Source organism: Fusarium coffeatum (genome assembly GCF_003316985.1).
Source record: "Fusarium coffeatum strain FIESC_28 chromosome Unknown BRIP53273_contig_97, whole genome shotgun sequence".
NCBI lineage: Eukaryota > Fungi > Ascomycota > Sordariomycetes > Hypocreales > Nectriaceae > Fusarium > Fusarium coffeatum.
This window is the reverse complement of record NW_022157892.1, coordinates 1080-14855: the sequence shown is the minus strand read 5'-3', so window position 1 is coordinate 14855 and position 13776 is coordinate 1080. Positions and strand designations below refer to the sequence as shown.

Genomic DNA, 13776 nt, shown 5'->3' with positions numbered 1-13776 from the left:
TGCCATAGGCTCAACCTGTGACGGATTGTAACACTGTTTGATCAGACAAAATGTAGATGCCGACAAATAGAGGGTCTTGCATCGTGGCTAAAGAAGCCTAGTGCTTATATCGGCTTTTTGTGACAACACCGATGGAGTAATTACATACATATGTCAATAAGCCGTTGAGGACTCTGCCGTATAAGAAGAGTGTAAGCTGACAGTTTTTACAAAACCAACAACACAACTTTCTCGCAACTATTCATCATGGCTTCATCTCAGAGCAAAGATTTGCCCTCTTCTTCCTACTTTTCTGCCTTTGCGGCAAACTACGTTCAGCAAACCGGAAGAAGCACACGCCGTGTTTTTGAAGAATCGTTCGATGATATCCAGGCAACCAAGCCTATCAACAAAGATGCCGTGGTCCATGACAACGCGGCTGGCCCGGGGATAGCTGCTTCGGTTATTGTTGAAAAGCTCTCGGCCGATGGCCTACCTCGGATCCTAGTGACGGACAATGTACCCCCTATGGTTCAAGGGGCCAAGGATTCTTTTACATCATGGTCCCAGGTTGAATCAAAGATCCTCGATTCACTCAACCTAGAAGGGGTTTCTGATGAATATTTTACGCACAGCATCCTCAATTTCAGTGTTTTCACTCTCGCCAAGCCCATCCAAGGCCTGAAAGAGATTCACCGTACACTCAAATCCGATGGTTTGGCCGCGATCTCATGCTGGAAGCGCTTCGGAGCTGGTCAACTTATCCATGCCGCCCAAGCCATCGTACGACCAGACTTGCCGCCTCTGAAAATGCCCCATCCCGAATTTCTCGAAGAGGGTGTGTTGGAAAAAACTACAGCTGAAGCTGGTTTTGATTCTTCCAAGTTCAAGCTTTTGGAGAAGAGCGTTGTTGTCAGTGGATCTGAACTGAATGATGGACTGAAGCTGTTTATGCTGGGACCTTTGATGGCACCTGCTCGAGCTGGGTTTACGGAGGAGGATGAGAAGAAGTGGCCCGGGGCTGTTGATGAGGTTATTAAGAAGGAGGTTGAAACTTATGGAGGCGTTCGATTCGATGCGTGGGTCCTTCTGGCTCAGAAGTAGTTGGACGTGTCGAAGGAATGAAACAAGACAGTTTTATTAGAAAACTATATCGAACACGACAAATTACCCTTCCATAGCTCAAGTCGCTTAACAACAAGATCAGTCTTCAAACGACCATTAAATCACAGATAAGATCCCAAGACTTCGTTAGTATGCTCAACAACTCGTTCCAAAGCCGTTTCTCGTAGAATCCCTACCGTCTTCTCATTCAGCGTACAATCACATTTGCTCGTGACAAGAAACAAGCCATTCTCTTGTTTTCCATAAGAATTCACTCCCACTTTGCCTTCCCACGGCGTACCTCTCCCACCAAAAGCAGCACTGGTACTTGCAAACAAGTTTCTCTCCCCAGACTCCTCATCGCTGAATGAGAAAATAGCAATAAGCGGTTCAAGAAGAAGCCAAATAGTCCAAGACAGAAACGAACCAGAATCCAAACCTCTTCTGACATTTCCCGTGTTGACCCAGCCAGGACAAGAGTGAAGAAAAGTCACGTTGGGGTTCTGGTTGGCGAGATGTTCCAGGAATAGGGTGTTCATGGCTCCGGCTTGTGTGTGCGTACTCACGACGTTGAAATTGCCGGGCTTGTTTAGATCAATGTCTTCGAGGTCAATGTTTGAGCGTTCCATACCGCCACCCAAGACGCTGACGACTCTCGGACTTTCTGACTGGTTGAGGAGGGGGAGGAGATGTTGAATGAAAAGTATCCGGGTGTAGTATCGCAGCGTCTGGGATGCATCGAAACCTTCGATGGTATTCTTCCGAGCGGTAAAAGGGGCATAGCCCAGAGTGATAAAGACAAGATCAATAGTCTTCTCTTTGCTTTTGATAATCTCGCAAACTCTCTTCGTCTCGGAAAGGAGTGCGACTTCGCCCTCAATCCAAATGATTTCAGCCTTGGGATTAATAGCATTCATCTCCTGAATGAAAACATCACTGCTCTCCTTTCCACTCTTCCTACCAACAAGATAGACTCTGAAACTAGTCCCTTTCTCAACCAAAGCTTTCAGGGTAAACTTCCCAATCCCTGACGTCCCACCAACAAAGACAGCGACACGCGGGGCATTAGCATCGCTGATAAGAGCATTGGAAGCTTGAATGTCTCTAAATGAAACCATTATCTCGGCTAAGCAGAGCTGAAGATATCGAGTGGATCAATATTGAAGTTTGGGAAAGAGTCGGTTTGCTTTTGGCGCAAATACTAATATTAAATATTGGCAGTAGTTTACGGACCGGGGTGCAAAAAGAAGCCCGGTACGCCGGGTTTAGGCTGCTAATTACTCGTCACGTCGCACCAAGGTCGATAGACTCAAGTTCTAGAACACAAAGAGGCTTGCGTCGAATAATTAAACGTCTAACCAATAAGGCGATAGTAGGATGAAGACCCTAGGCTGACTGTTTCGGAGCCGACTCGGCCGTTATGATGATGAAGTTATTCTCAAAATAGGCCTTTATAGCGAAGACACAGCCATCGGACTCGCATGCGATTGAGAATAAGCCTTGGCTCGCATTTCGCTACGGCTTATTGGCGACGCGGCCTGTAAGTGTAGGTAGGTTGGTGAGAAATTGGTGCATTGGGCGAGCTAAGCCACCACTAACATCACTAACATCGGGCTGCGCCGCGGATCACGACGATCAATTTGTTGCGACGACGCGACAACAATTAATGTGAGGACTTGTTTTGTATATAAGATGATGATAATAACTTAGGATTATGTTGATTCAATTCATCAAACTGCATTAACATCCTTACTACAAACTCAACGATCAATCAATACCTATACCACCATGTCTCTTATCTCACACCACATTAGAAGCTTCCTTTCAGGGTCTTCTTTCTCAAACTCACCAAGCCAATACCCTAATGAGAAGAATGCACAATCTTATCAACTACAAACTGCTTCACGCGATGACCCAATTCCTCCACCACCATACTCTTCATCACCTTCAGATCAATCACAGCCCAAACCCTTCATCCTAGAGTTCCAGCCCCCATCGCAACAGGGCTATAAGATCTCACTCCCATCAAACAATAACAACCAACGGTTTCTCTACCGTCCGGCATAAGTGTCTGACACATCTAACGGAGACAAATTCGAAACAAGTTATCCTCAAAAGACGTTACAGTGGATTAAGGATTATTCCCCGGACAAAATGGTATCCGAGCGCCTGACTAGGAAGGGAATTCGGCCGAAAAATTGGAGGATGAAACTGGAAGGAGCAGTCAAATCTCAAGTGATCGCCGTGTAACCCAACCAGGGCCAGGGAGTAGATTAGTTGACATGGTACTATACATACGTCAGCAGAACAGGGCTGAAAGTTTCAAGATTAAACTCTGACGTTTATCATCATTTTCTGTATCAACAGCGCTTAGAATCACTAAATAAATAAACTTTGTTGGCGTCAGGTACAAGACTCAACCATCACGTGCACTAACTCGTATCTAAACCCCTGAAAAAACTAACCGTTGAGACTTGGCAGTTTCGGGGTCCAAAAACCGAACCACCGTTGGAAAAAGAAAAGCCGTCAAAATCTTACTAAGATCTGAAATTGCATGGCTTGCTGCCAGGTGGGGTTCTGTACGCCATGTCCCTGACTCCCCCTTACTACGTAGCACTATCGATTCCTATCCCCATCCCTTGAAAGGAATAAATACAGGGCCCCCCTTTCCAATCATTTTATATAACCTGTCCAAGGGTCCGGTTCTTAACATCATGATTAAGGCCTTTTCTTGAATCTGTCCCTCTTTTGTTTTATTGTCATATATTTTTTGTACCGAGAAGATGGCTATCGCGCTGATGTCAGAAAAGGCTTCGCCTTATCGCCGACCAGCTATTATCGCTGTGGGCGTACTTGTCTTTTTTATTCTCTTCGAGACTTTTTACTTATACTCTGATGCAGTAAGTTTTTAACTATCAAGGCGGTTTGTGCCTGACTGACCATGGCAAGTGGAATTCTACACAACCATATGGGTTGTCACCCTCCGAAATAGAATCGACCGGGGCAGCATCATCAACGCATGCGCCCAAGAAGCAAAAGAAGCCCAAAGTGAAGAAACCCGAGATCAAGACATCACAGCTTCACTTCCTGCTCCCCGCCTCAAACCCAAATGATATGTTCTGCGCCATCGTCGCATCCGCCCTCGCAAACCGTTATCCCGCCCCCATCATGGTTGGCTGGAAGGGCGAGGGCAAGTACAACGCTTCGGCCGCTCACACCGCGAAACTCTACTCGATCAAGAAATACCTCGACGAACTTCCCCACGGCGGAGACGACGACGACCTTGTTTTCTTCGGCGACGGCTACGATGTCATGGCCCAGCTTCCTGCCGAGGTTGTCATCGAGCGCTACTTCAAGGTTGCTGCTGACGCGGACCAGCGCTTGGCGGACCGTTTCGGTCTCTCTGTCCAGGAATTGCACAAGCGTGGGCTTAGGCAGACGCTCTTCTGGGGCGCGGATAAAATGTGCTGGCCTGCGCTTAATGAAGCTCAGTGCACCAAGATTCCCAGTTCGCATCTTTCCAAGACCTTGTACGGACCCAAGACTGGCAACGGCGATGCCACATATCGCGATGCCAAGTTTTTCAACTCTGGAAGCGTGATCGGACCAGTCGGCGATTTGCGCAAGTTTATCGATGCCGGTATTGACAGCTTGGAGGAGTCTTTCGACCCTAACTTCAAGTACAAGACCTCTGACCAGATCTACCTCGCTCGTCTGTACGCGCGCCAAGAATTGTCCCGCGCAGAGCAAATTGAGAATGAAGCTATGGATATTGAAGACATTGGCGAGAACAGAACCACGACGAAAGATGTAGCCGAGTACCACGCAACCATCGACTACGAGTCGGATTTCGTGCAGACCGGATGCTTCGCTCACAAGTGGATGAAAAAGCTTAATTACAACCACACCGACCACACGGGAATTATGTCCAAGGACGTTTTCGACCAAGGCGCCAACTTCAAGCCCTACCCCGTCCAGATGCCCTCCAACGTCTACCGCTCCTTCATCAAGATCTTCAAGTCCCTCCCCAGCGACGCAACCACCATGTCCGCACGCGACTGGGTCGGCAGCCTGGAGCTCTACACCAACGTTGCAACCCGCAATATCTTCGGATTCTACCACGCTACGTGCAGCAAGCGCACGCTTGTCGCGGACTTTAAGAAGTACTGGTTCCACCCGTACCTCACCCACCTCCTACAAGCGGCCTTCCAAGCCACGAAGCAGGACGAGCTTATCAGCGAGAGGCTCATTGACGGGCGCAAGTGGGTGTACAAGACGGTGTTTCCTTCGGAGGGAGCTCCTGAGGATGCGCTCGGTGGTGTTATTACGGATTACAAGGACGAGATGTATATCCCCTTCTCGTCGTTATGTAAAGATTCTGCGCATATTCTTGAGCGGTAATGAAATGCTGGTAGAATAGATTATTATGAGATTTGGAAGAGGCGTATGGGTGTTGGGTACAGCATGAGTTTCGTTTATAACTCTGCAAAGCTTTTTTTGTTTTGTAATATTATCTGAGGAGTTATGTTTTGGGCAGCATATATTCAATTTACTACAGCCATTTACTCTAAGGCTTTTCTTTTTATCTATTCACATCTTGCCCATTCACTTCTCAGTTCAATGTCGTTGTTTTGTAAGAGGTATGCTTCAACTTAGACCCCTTGACCAACATGCATACATGACCCTTGCTGCATGTTGAGCCTCATGCTGCATCTCGGCAGAATTCGGTATGATCCCGGCTTACACGAGGCCTGCCGTTAATCCTACCGTTAAATGTTGGTAGTATGCCCGACGTCGTACAGAGCCAGGGTGCTGCTGTCGAACATGGCCAGGGATTGTCATATCATGCAGCTCCGACGTGACGTCTACCACGTGCAGATATCCTCGTTTGATACTTCACATGATTGCAATTATATGTTGAACGAAAGAATCTTGCCCAATTTCAGAGGTCGGAGAAAAGAGAAATGAAGTAACGTGGGACTCGGATCAACCTGTTCATCAATGCCTAGATAGTAATGGAGTTACATGTTGTTTAAGCCTCTGAAATGAGAGGTATAAAAGACAAGGCATCCAGCATCATCAAATGTATCCACATCACATCAATCATATTTGACTTCCAAACAACTCTTCTCTCAACAATGAAACTTATTACATTCCTCCCCTTCGTGGCCCTCGCCGCCGCAAGCAACAACGCCAAGCCTACATCCAGCGACATCAGCGCTGCAATCGCAAACTTCCGCGCTGCCTTGGATCCCGAACATTCAGAAGCTCCATGGAAAGACAATCGCCATCTGGACAAGCTCTACTCCCGGAAGTGCAAAGATCTTGAAGGGTGGAAGTATTGCGTGAGCACTTGTCTCGAGCTATGCGATTTGATCTGCGACTGCGGTAGCTGTCCTTCAAACTGCGGTATGTTCCTAGTGATCCCTTTAGTATTATTGCATGTATTAACACTCTGTAGTCACTCAGTGTGCGAAGAAGAAGAAGTTTCAGGGATGTAACGGACCGGATTAAGGGTGGGCTGTCTTGACTATGATAGGAACTGTGATGGAGGCAAGTTGGTGTAGTAATGGGTAACAGAACAGCACCTACTCTACTCTACAGCTCTTTTCATATGTATAGCTATGTCAACTCTGAATTCGAGGAAGCCAGATTCTAAACGTGTATAGCTACCATCATTAGAAGTACGTTGTCGCCCGCACAAGTGATTGAATTGAATCACTGGGAGGATGTGTGATCATAGCCTGTATGCAGAGCTTCAAAGATACCTAAATCGATGGCTTATGCAGAACTTTTTCTCTCTTGGGATAGTGAATAAAGAGGTCTTTTTACTATAAATACCACGAGACAAGCGCCCGCCGTAAAAAGAACATGACTGGGAAGCATAACCACATACTTATTTGTACACTCATTCTCGTTTTAATAAACTGGACAACAATCGCGATCATGAAAGGAACAAATTTTGACAGAACCAAGCCTTATTGGATTCATAAGATCCCGATAAGCTGTGTAAGCAGTATGAATGATGTTGACCTGGTTCTGAAGCATCTTTACGGAGGATGGGGGTATACTGCTAAGGCAGAAGAAGAGCATATTGTTGTCTATTTAAACAGAGAAGACAAAAGCCTGGCTCGGGAACTAGACAGTAGAGGTGTGCTAAAAGGTAAATTTAGCCACCTAACGGTAGAGATTGAGATTGTTCCTGTCAATCCATAAAGAAGCTAAGGAGTAGACCTTAAAGCTATGCCTCTCTAGCATGAGACTCTTGGGCTCAGTAGCTGCCAAGCTGATCATGACGCCACATTGTATAAAATGACAGAGCTATGATCCGGGAAACATGCCCGTCCACAATGCTCTACCCCTTTACTCCGTGAATGAATACCATGAGAGGATAGATGATTCCAGTCTGCACATCGTCACATGTTCCTAGTACGATGGCCTACACATAGTCAGTTTTCTTCCAGACAAGTGATTCGAGAAGCCTTTTAACTATAAATACCACGACAACGCCCATCGAACAAATCTGACTGGAAATCATAACCGCATACATATAAACTTATTCCCAACTTAACAAAATGACCAACACCATGACCTCGTGGGCAGATTTCGACGCGACCAAGCCGTATTGGGAGCATATAGTCATGACAAATACCTTAAGCAGCACAAGCGACCTCGAGCTAACTTTGAAGCATCTTTATGGAGGCTCAGGGTATAAAATTGAAACCCGAGAAAATCAGACTGTCATCTGTTTGACGAAAAAAGATGAGACTTTAGTTTCAGAGTTGAACAGCAGAGGTGTGGTAAGATGTTTCTTTGGCTTTCTAGAGATACCGGTTGAGATTGTCTATGTTTATCCATCAGAAGACTTGAGAACGGAGCTTCCAGCTTTGTCTCTCTAAATTGAGACTCTCAAGCTCAGTGGCCGGCTATGAATCGATAAGTTTATATAAGTTCTTTTGTTGAATGAAGCTATTGTTATAAAAGGGGTAACCAATGTGTGACCGGATATTTGCAGAGGAGTGGTTGAAGTCCGGCTTGCTTGCTTGACCTGTAGCTTGTGAAGATACCCAGTACAACCAGGCCTCGAAAATTAAGAGAGATCTGGCAAGAATAAGAGATCTATCAAGGGTACCTGCGCCTAGACCTGAGATAGCCCTGTCTAGCATGACAGAGCCAGGATTCGAGTTCTTTTTCTTCCACCAATTGTTAAACTGATTCACCAGGCAACGACGGTGATAGACTGGACAAGTGTATAATCACCGTTCATATAGGTCAGCGGATGCCCTTAATCAGTGGACTGCCGTACGCTTTGCATGGTGATTAAGTTATGCTTCAGCGAACAATAGACAGCATATAAGCAGAAGGGTTTGCTGCAGACAAGAGGCATCACCAACAGCAACACACTCATTCTTCTTCGCTAAAATAACCAAAAGTCAGAAGCAGAAACCATGGCACTTGGAGTCTCATTAGATCCAACAAAGAAGGTGTATCACCATACGATCCTGAGGAGTCAAGTAAAGAACGAGAATCGTTTTAATGAAGCTCTCATGGATCTTCATGGAGGAGTGAGGTGGGGGTACGAAGCTTCTTACACCGACAGTCTAATTATCTTTGAGACAAACACCAAGGGGTTAGATGTTGTAAGGAAGTTGGAGGAGAAGGGAATCCTGAAGTGATGGTGGGTGGTTTAATGGTAGATGGCGGCTGTTGCGTCGCACAATTGGATCAGCTCGATTGCTTATGGATTTTGACACTTACATCTTCCTGATTTTCCAGATTGCCTTTAAAAGTATTTAGATCAGATCGCAGCAATCAGAGATAAAAGTTCTCTGCATTCCAACCTGTAAAGCAATTAAGTTTGATCGCTCATCTGTATTATACCTCTAAGGAGAGATCGCCATGTAAAAATAATTATTCTGACAAACGGTGGGGTACATATTTGCAAATAAGTCAGCTGTCTTCAACAACAGTTGATCGGCTTCCATAGCTCAGTTGGTTAGAGCGTCGTACTAATACTTCAATCTGAATATTCAGTGATGCGAAGGTCTCAGGTTCAAGCCCTGGTGGGAGCATCGCTCCAGCGCCGTTATCAGCTGTTATTTTTTGTCTTTTTTGCCCTATCGAGAAATAACTCAAACGTTCTGCTCATCACTTCTTTTTGACTGGGTATCAATTGTATATACTTTGTATCAAAACAACAGAGGTGATCATTAAACATTTACTACTCTCATTTCAGCTGGGAAAGGCGCGCCCTTCTCTTCAAAACTCCACTAGGCTGACAAAGAAATCCGAGTCGGATGTTGTCTGTCTTACATTTCACGATAGGCAATAACGTTAACAGATGCGGCTTCATGTAATGACGCCGATTGCGGAGTCTGTCAATACATCACTTACGATAACAGCGGAGTTTGCAAGTGCTGCTGATAAAGCGATGGGCAATTTACAAATGAGGCTATCGCCAGTTGGTACAATAAAACGTTATTGCTTAGGACGAAATAGATATATAAGTCAAGCGTCTCAACTTACATGAGAGCGTCACTCATCAATTCATGCATCTGCTGTAAGAGCTCAAGCTTCACTCAATTAACTATCTTATCTACACGATCAATATGTCTTCATCCAAACTCATAGTCATCCTCGGCGCAACTGGAAACCAAGGAGGTTCCGTCGTCGAGTCCTTCCTCTCCGAACCAAGCTGGAAAGTCCGCGCTTTAACTCGCAACTCCGCCAGCTCCAAAGCCCAAGCCCTCTCCTCCAAAGGCGCAGAAGTAGTCCAAGCCGACCTAGACGACCCCTCAACTCTTACTTCTGCTTTTGAAGGCGCACATGCCATATTCGCCGTCAGCGACTTCTGGGGTTTATTCAGCGAAGCCAATAGGTCCAGGGCGAAACCTGGACAGCCTCTCAATGAGTGGGCTGCGGAACATGAGGAGCAGCAACTTAAGAATGTGATTGATACTGCTTCCAAAGTTCCGACGCTGGAGAGGTTTATACTATCGTCTTTGTCGCATGCTGAGAAGTGGTCTAAGGGTAAGTATACTCGTGTCTATCACTTTGACGGCAAGGCTCGGGCGGCAGCCTATATCCCCAGGGCACACCCCGATCTCTGGGCCAAGGCCAGTATCTTCCAAGCTGGACTATTCTTGAATAACTTCATTCAGCTACCCTTGAACCGGCCTGTTAAGGTACGTCTGATCCTCTTCAAACCTGGCCAGCACTTGACTAACATGCGACAGAACGCCGATGGCATCGTACAATTCATCACGGCCTTGAACCCCGACACTAGATTCCCCTTCATCGCCGCCGAAGAAGACTCCGGCCCCTTCGTGAAAGCTCTCATCACCCAGGAGCCCGCAGGCCGCAACCTCATCGCCTATAGAGGATGGCTTTCACACAACGAAATCGCAGCAGCATTCACCAAAGCCACTGGCATTGAAGCCATAACTGCCAAATTTGATGGGAAATTTCCACCTGGTGTTTCCGACGAATTAATTGGCGAAATGGCTGACTGCTTCGGATACTTTGACGAGTTTGGCTATGAGGGTCGAGATGACCCTACTGTGGTGCATCCTGGAGATGTAAGTTGCGACTCGTCCTTTATGGCTATCTACTAATATTGAGCACAGCTACTGTCAGCGCCGAAGCTTGATACTGTAGAGAGCTACTTCGAGACACAAGACTGGTCCCAGGTTCTTGGTTGATAATATGGGATACTCCGGGCATGGCCACGAGGAAGCCGAACGTTGGGTCATCTCAGTGATGCCGCAGTCTACTACTTACAATTTGCACTTTCTCATTCTTATCATCTGCGTACAAGGCTATCACGAAATAATAACCAACAGTTTGTCAATATTTCTGATCTTGTATTGGTTCCCTATCATATACTTGCTTGAACTCAATTGCACCTCTCTTCCTCTTGATACTTCCTCCAAATGATAAGGCGAGAAAGATTCCACACCACGAAATGAAATCTCAACCTGACTAGACGCCAGACTCTGATATGAGGATCTGGCATGGCTGATGGGTGACGACCACCCCAGCACGCTTCGATGTCCTCAAAGCATATCGTCGCAATCGCTCTCCGCCTTGTATCCCTTGAACCAACCGATATCTTTGTTCGTAACTAGCCGCCCCTAAACAGCTAGTTTCTGCAACTTATCGTATCGCGGTGTTCCAAACCCAGTAACGGGATCCCAGCCCTTGACAGCCTCAAACCCAGCGTTGAGGATCACAGGTGACGGGAATCCCTCCAAGCTCATACCCGGGCAACCTTTTGTCTTTCCATCTACGATACTAGCAGTGTTTGTTAGAAGCTGAGACAATCACTTCCTCTTCGAAGACTTACTCAGTGAACCCTTTGTGGCCAGTCTTGTATAGCCATGGGTTGAGGAATCCCATCGCAGGTTTGCCCTTCTTCATTCTCTCGCTGTTAAGTAGGGCAACAATGGCACCGAACGTAGGTGCTGCGATACTGTGGAAATGTCAGGTAGCTTGCCACATCGCATCAAACCAAGTCCACTCACCTTGTTCCTCCACCTTCGACCTGTTCGCCATAGATGATGGCTTGGTGGCCGAATGCAAGAGCTGAAACATCGGGATAGGCTCTTCCTTTCTGGTTGTAGTATTTCTTGAATTTGTTCTCCTGCTTTTTCAGGTAGTCCTTGACAGCCTTGTCCTGGTACGAAGGTCGTTCAAAAAGTTCTGAGAAGCCACCGCCGCCCCAACTGAACCACTCCTCGTTGGGGTCGACATAGACTCTTTCAGGGTTGTTCCCCATTGTGCCACCAACGGTCGTGACATATGGACAGGCACTTGGAAACGTTGGGAGGAATTTGGTCGTGTTTTTGCCATCATTCGACTGGCAAGAAATACCAACGCCCTGGTTGCCGGCCGGTATCATGACAGACACACCACGCGCACCGATCTGACCGAATTTGTTGCAAATCTGACGGGCGTATTGTTTGGGCATGTGCTGTTCGTATGAGCCCCAAGAGATGGAGACGACTTGCGGGAGCTTCTTGGCAGGCAAGCCCAGGAGATATTCTGTAAGCCCAAGCCAGTTCTCAACAGACCGGCCAGGTAACTTTTGCATACTGTAATCCAGTTAGTATTATCCAGCTTTGTAGAGATCTTGAACCTTACTAGAGGTCTGGAATGAAGTCAAGATTGGAACCTCCCACAGCGATGTGCTGTACTGGCACTTGATGGGATAGAGAAACTGCGTACTGGGTACACTGATTTCCCTCCTCCTCTCGGAAGCCAGGTGTGTTTTGGGGGTTTATTCCACCAGCAGCTGAAGCGTCGGAGAATATGACACCTTCAAGGTCTGGAGCGAATCGTCGGAAGAACTCTTGAAGCTCATCTTTTTGAGCAGTCATCTGTCGTCTGTTAGCTGTAAATCTCTACGAGCAGCAAAGAATAGCCTACATTCTTGAAATTGACTATCGAATACAATGCGCCTTTCGCTGCCTTTGGGTACTTCTTCGGAATCTTGTAAAGTTCCTTGATACAAGCAGGCGTCACCTCTGTCTTGCACTTCTGCAGGTCGACAGGTCCTGGTCCCCCATGATTCCCGTCGTTGGTTGGTTTGGGCTTCTTTTTGTCCTTGGTATCCCGCTTCACCAAATTGAACGGACTATCTGCATCACTTCGAGCTTCATGAAAGCTTGAAAAGAAGGTGGTTGGCTGAATGGACGTAATATGGCGTCGGATTTCGTGAGGAACAGAGTATTCTCTAGTTCGCACAATACTTTCGTCAGCGCGAGCAAAAACGGAGAAGCGAGTGCTGAGCATTCCTTCGGCGTTTTCGACAGTTGTTCGAATGTGAAGCCATTCGCCTTCATCACGAACATGGTGGTCAGGAACTCCAGCATCCGACAGCCAGCGCTTGACAGAGTTTCGGGCCTTGTGGGAAGGGCTGAGAAGAGCTTTGGCAGCTTCGCGAGAAAGGTGCTTGCCATACTTAGGATGATCGGGGTCCGAGGTTTCGTAGAGGGCACGCTCGAGTAACTTATGATCCTCGGGCTCGAGACCAATGGAGAGGTCAATGAATTGGTCAGGAGAGGGAGAGTCTGATTCTTCCCAGCCGGCAGGTGTCTCATGCAGTGACTCAACCACAACTGGGACAGCCAAAACAGAGACCGCACTGAGGAGAAACCCCCCAGTCTTGAGGAGGTTGATCGCCAGCATGGTGTAGAAGTTGAGGTGTAAAGAGATAGTAATGGCAATTTCACGTTTGCTCTTCAAGATGAGCTTGAGAGCCTGCTGGTGTTTTAAGGTCAGTGGAACTTGGCTCTCTTTATATCGGGGTTCATAAACAGTATTCTGTCTGATATCAACTAAGATACCAATCCTACACCCCTGTCCCAACTGCAGTCGCGTTGGTGTTGTGGCTTTTCTCCTTCTTCCCATTGTGGTAGGTGGGCGCTTGAGAACAATATTAAGCCACCTTTATATTGTTCATGGCACGTACCTACCTCAACAACCAACACCACCACACTAACAGTCCCGATAGGACGGCTTTTGGACATCACTCCTGCCCTGCCGGGCGGAAAGGCTTCCTAGATCTTACCTGGAGTCCTGTAATGTCGCACATCATTTGCCAGATAGGGAAGCAGCGGTCCTGTGGCGTCAACCAAGAAGTCTTCACCCATGGCCCCGGTGAATCATTCTTTCTAGAAGAGCGGCAGAAGT

At 47.0% G+C, this 13776-nt stretch overlaps 6 protein-coding genes across 6 annotated transcripts; 4 read left to right on the top strand and 2 right to left on the bottom strand.

The window, feature by feature from the left end:
• Positions 1 to 246: 246 nt before the first annotated feature.
• On the top strand, positions 247 to 1083 carry FIESC28_04582 (uncharacterized protein; the record flags this gene model as incomplete). Its single annotated transcript, XM_031158729.1, has 1 exon — positions 247 to 1083. The coding sequence occupies one exon, from the start codon at positions 247 to 249 to the stop codon at positions 1081 to 1083; it is 837 nt and encodes a 278-aa protein (XP_031017127.1).
• A 122-nt stretch (positions 1084 to 1205) lies between these two features.
• On the bottom strand, positions 1206 to 2201 carry FIESC28_04581 (uncharacterized protein; the record flags this gene model as incomplete). The annotated part of the gene is made up of 1 exon (XM_031158728.1): positions 1206 to 2201. One exon carries the CDS (start codon positions 2199 to 2201, stop codon positions 1206 to 1208), a length of 996 nt encoding a protein of 331 aa, XP_031017126.1.
• Positions 2202 to 3866: 1665 nt separating this feature from the next.
• Positions 3867 to 5484, top strand: FIESC28_04580 (uncharacterized protein; the record flags this gene model as incomplete). Its single annotated transcript, XM_031158727.1, has 2 exons — positions 3867 to 3983; positions 4033 to 5484. 2 exons carry the CDS (start codon positions 3867 to 3869, stop codon positions 5482 to 5484), a joined length of 1569 nt encoding a protein of 522 aa, XP_031017125.1.
• A 737-nt stretch (positions 5485 to 6221) lies between these two features.
• Positions 6222 to 6597, top strand: FIESC28_04579 (uncharacterized protein; the record flags this gene model as incomplete). The annotated part of the gene is made up of 2 exons (XM_031158726.1): positions 6222 to 6492; positions 6545 to 6597. 2 exons carry the CDS (start codon positions 6222 to 6224, stop codon positions 6595 to 6597), a joined length of 324 nt encoding a protein of 107 aa, XP_031017124.1.
• A 3095-nt stretch (positions 6598 to 9692) lies between these two features.
• Positions 9693 to 10784, top strand: FIESC28_04578 (uncharacterized protein; the record flags this gene model as incomplete). Its single annotated transcript, XM_031158725.1, has 3 exons — positions 9693 to 10268; positions 10320 to 10661; positions 10710 to 10784. The coding sequence occupies 3 exons, from the start codon at positions 9693 to 9695 to the stop codon at positions 10782 to 10784; spliced, it is 993 nt and encodes a 330-aa protein (XP_031017123.1).
• A 432-nt stretch (positions 10785 to 11216) lies between these two features.
• On the bottom strand, positions 11217 to 13272 carry FIESC28_04577 (uncharacterized protein; the record flags this gene model as incomplete). The annotated part of the gene is made up of 5 exons (XM_031158724.1): positions 11217 to 11376; positions 11429 to 11554; positions 11607 to 12176; positions 12226 to 12461; positions 12511 to 13272. The coding sequence occupies 5 exons, from the start codon at positions 13270 to 13272 to the stop codon at positions 11217 to 11219; spliced, it is 1854 nt and encodes a 617-aa protein (XP_031017122.1).
• Positions 13273 to 13776: the final 504 nt, after the last annotated feature.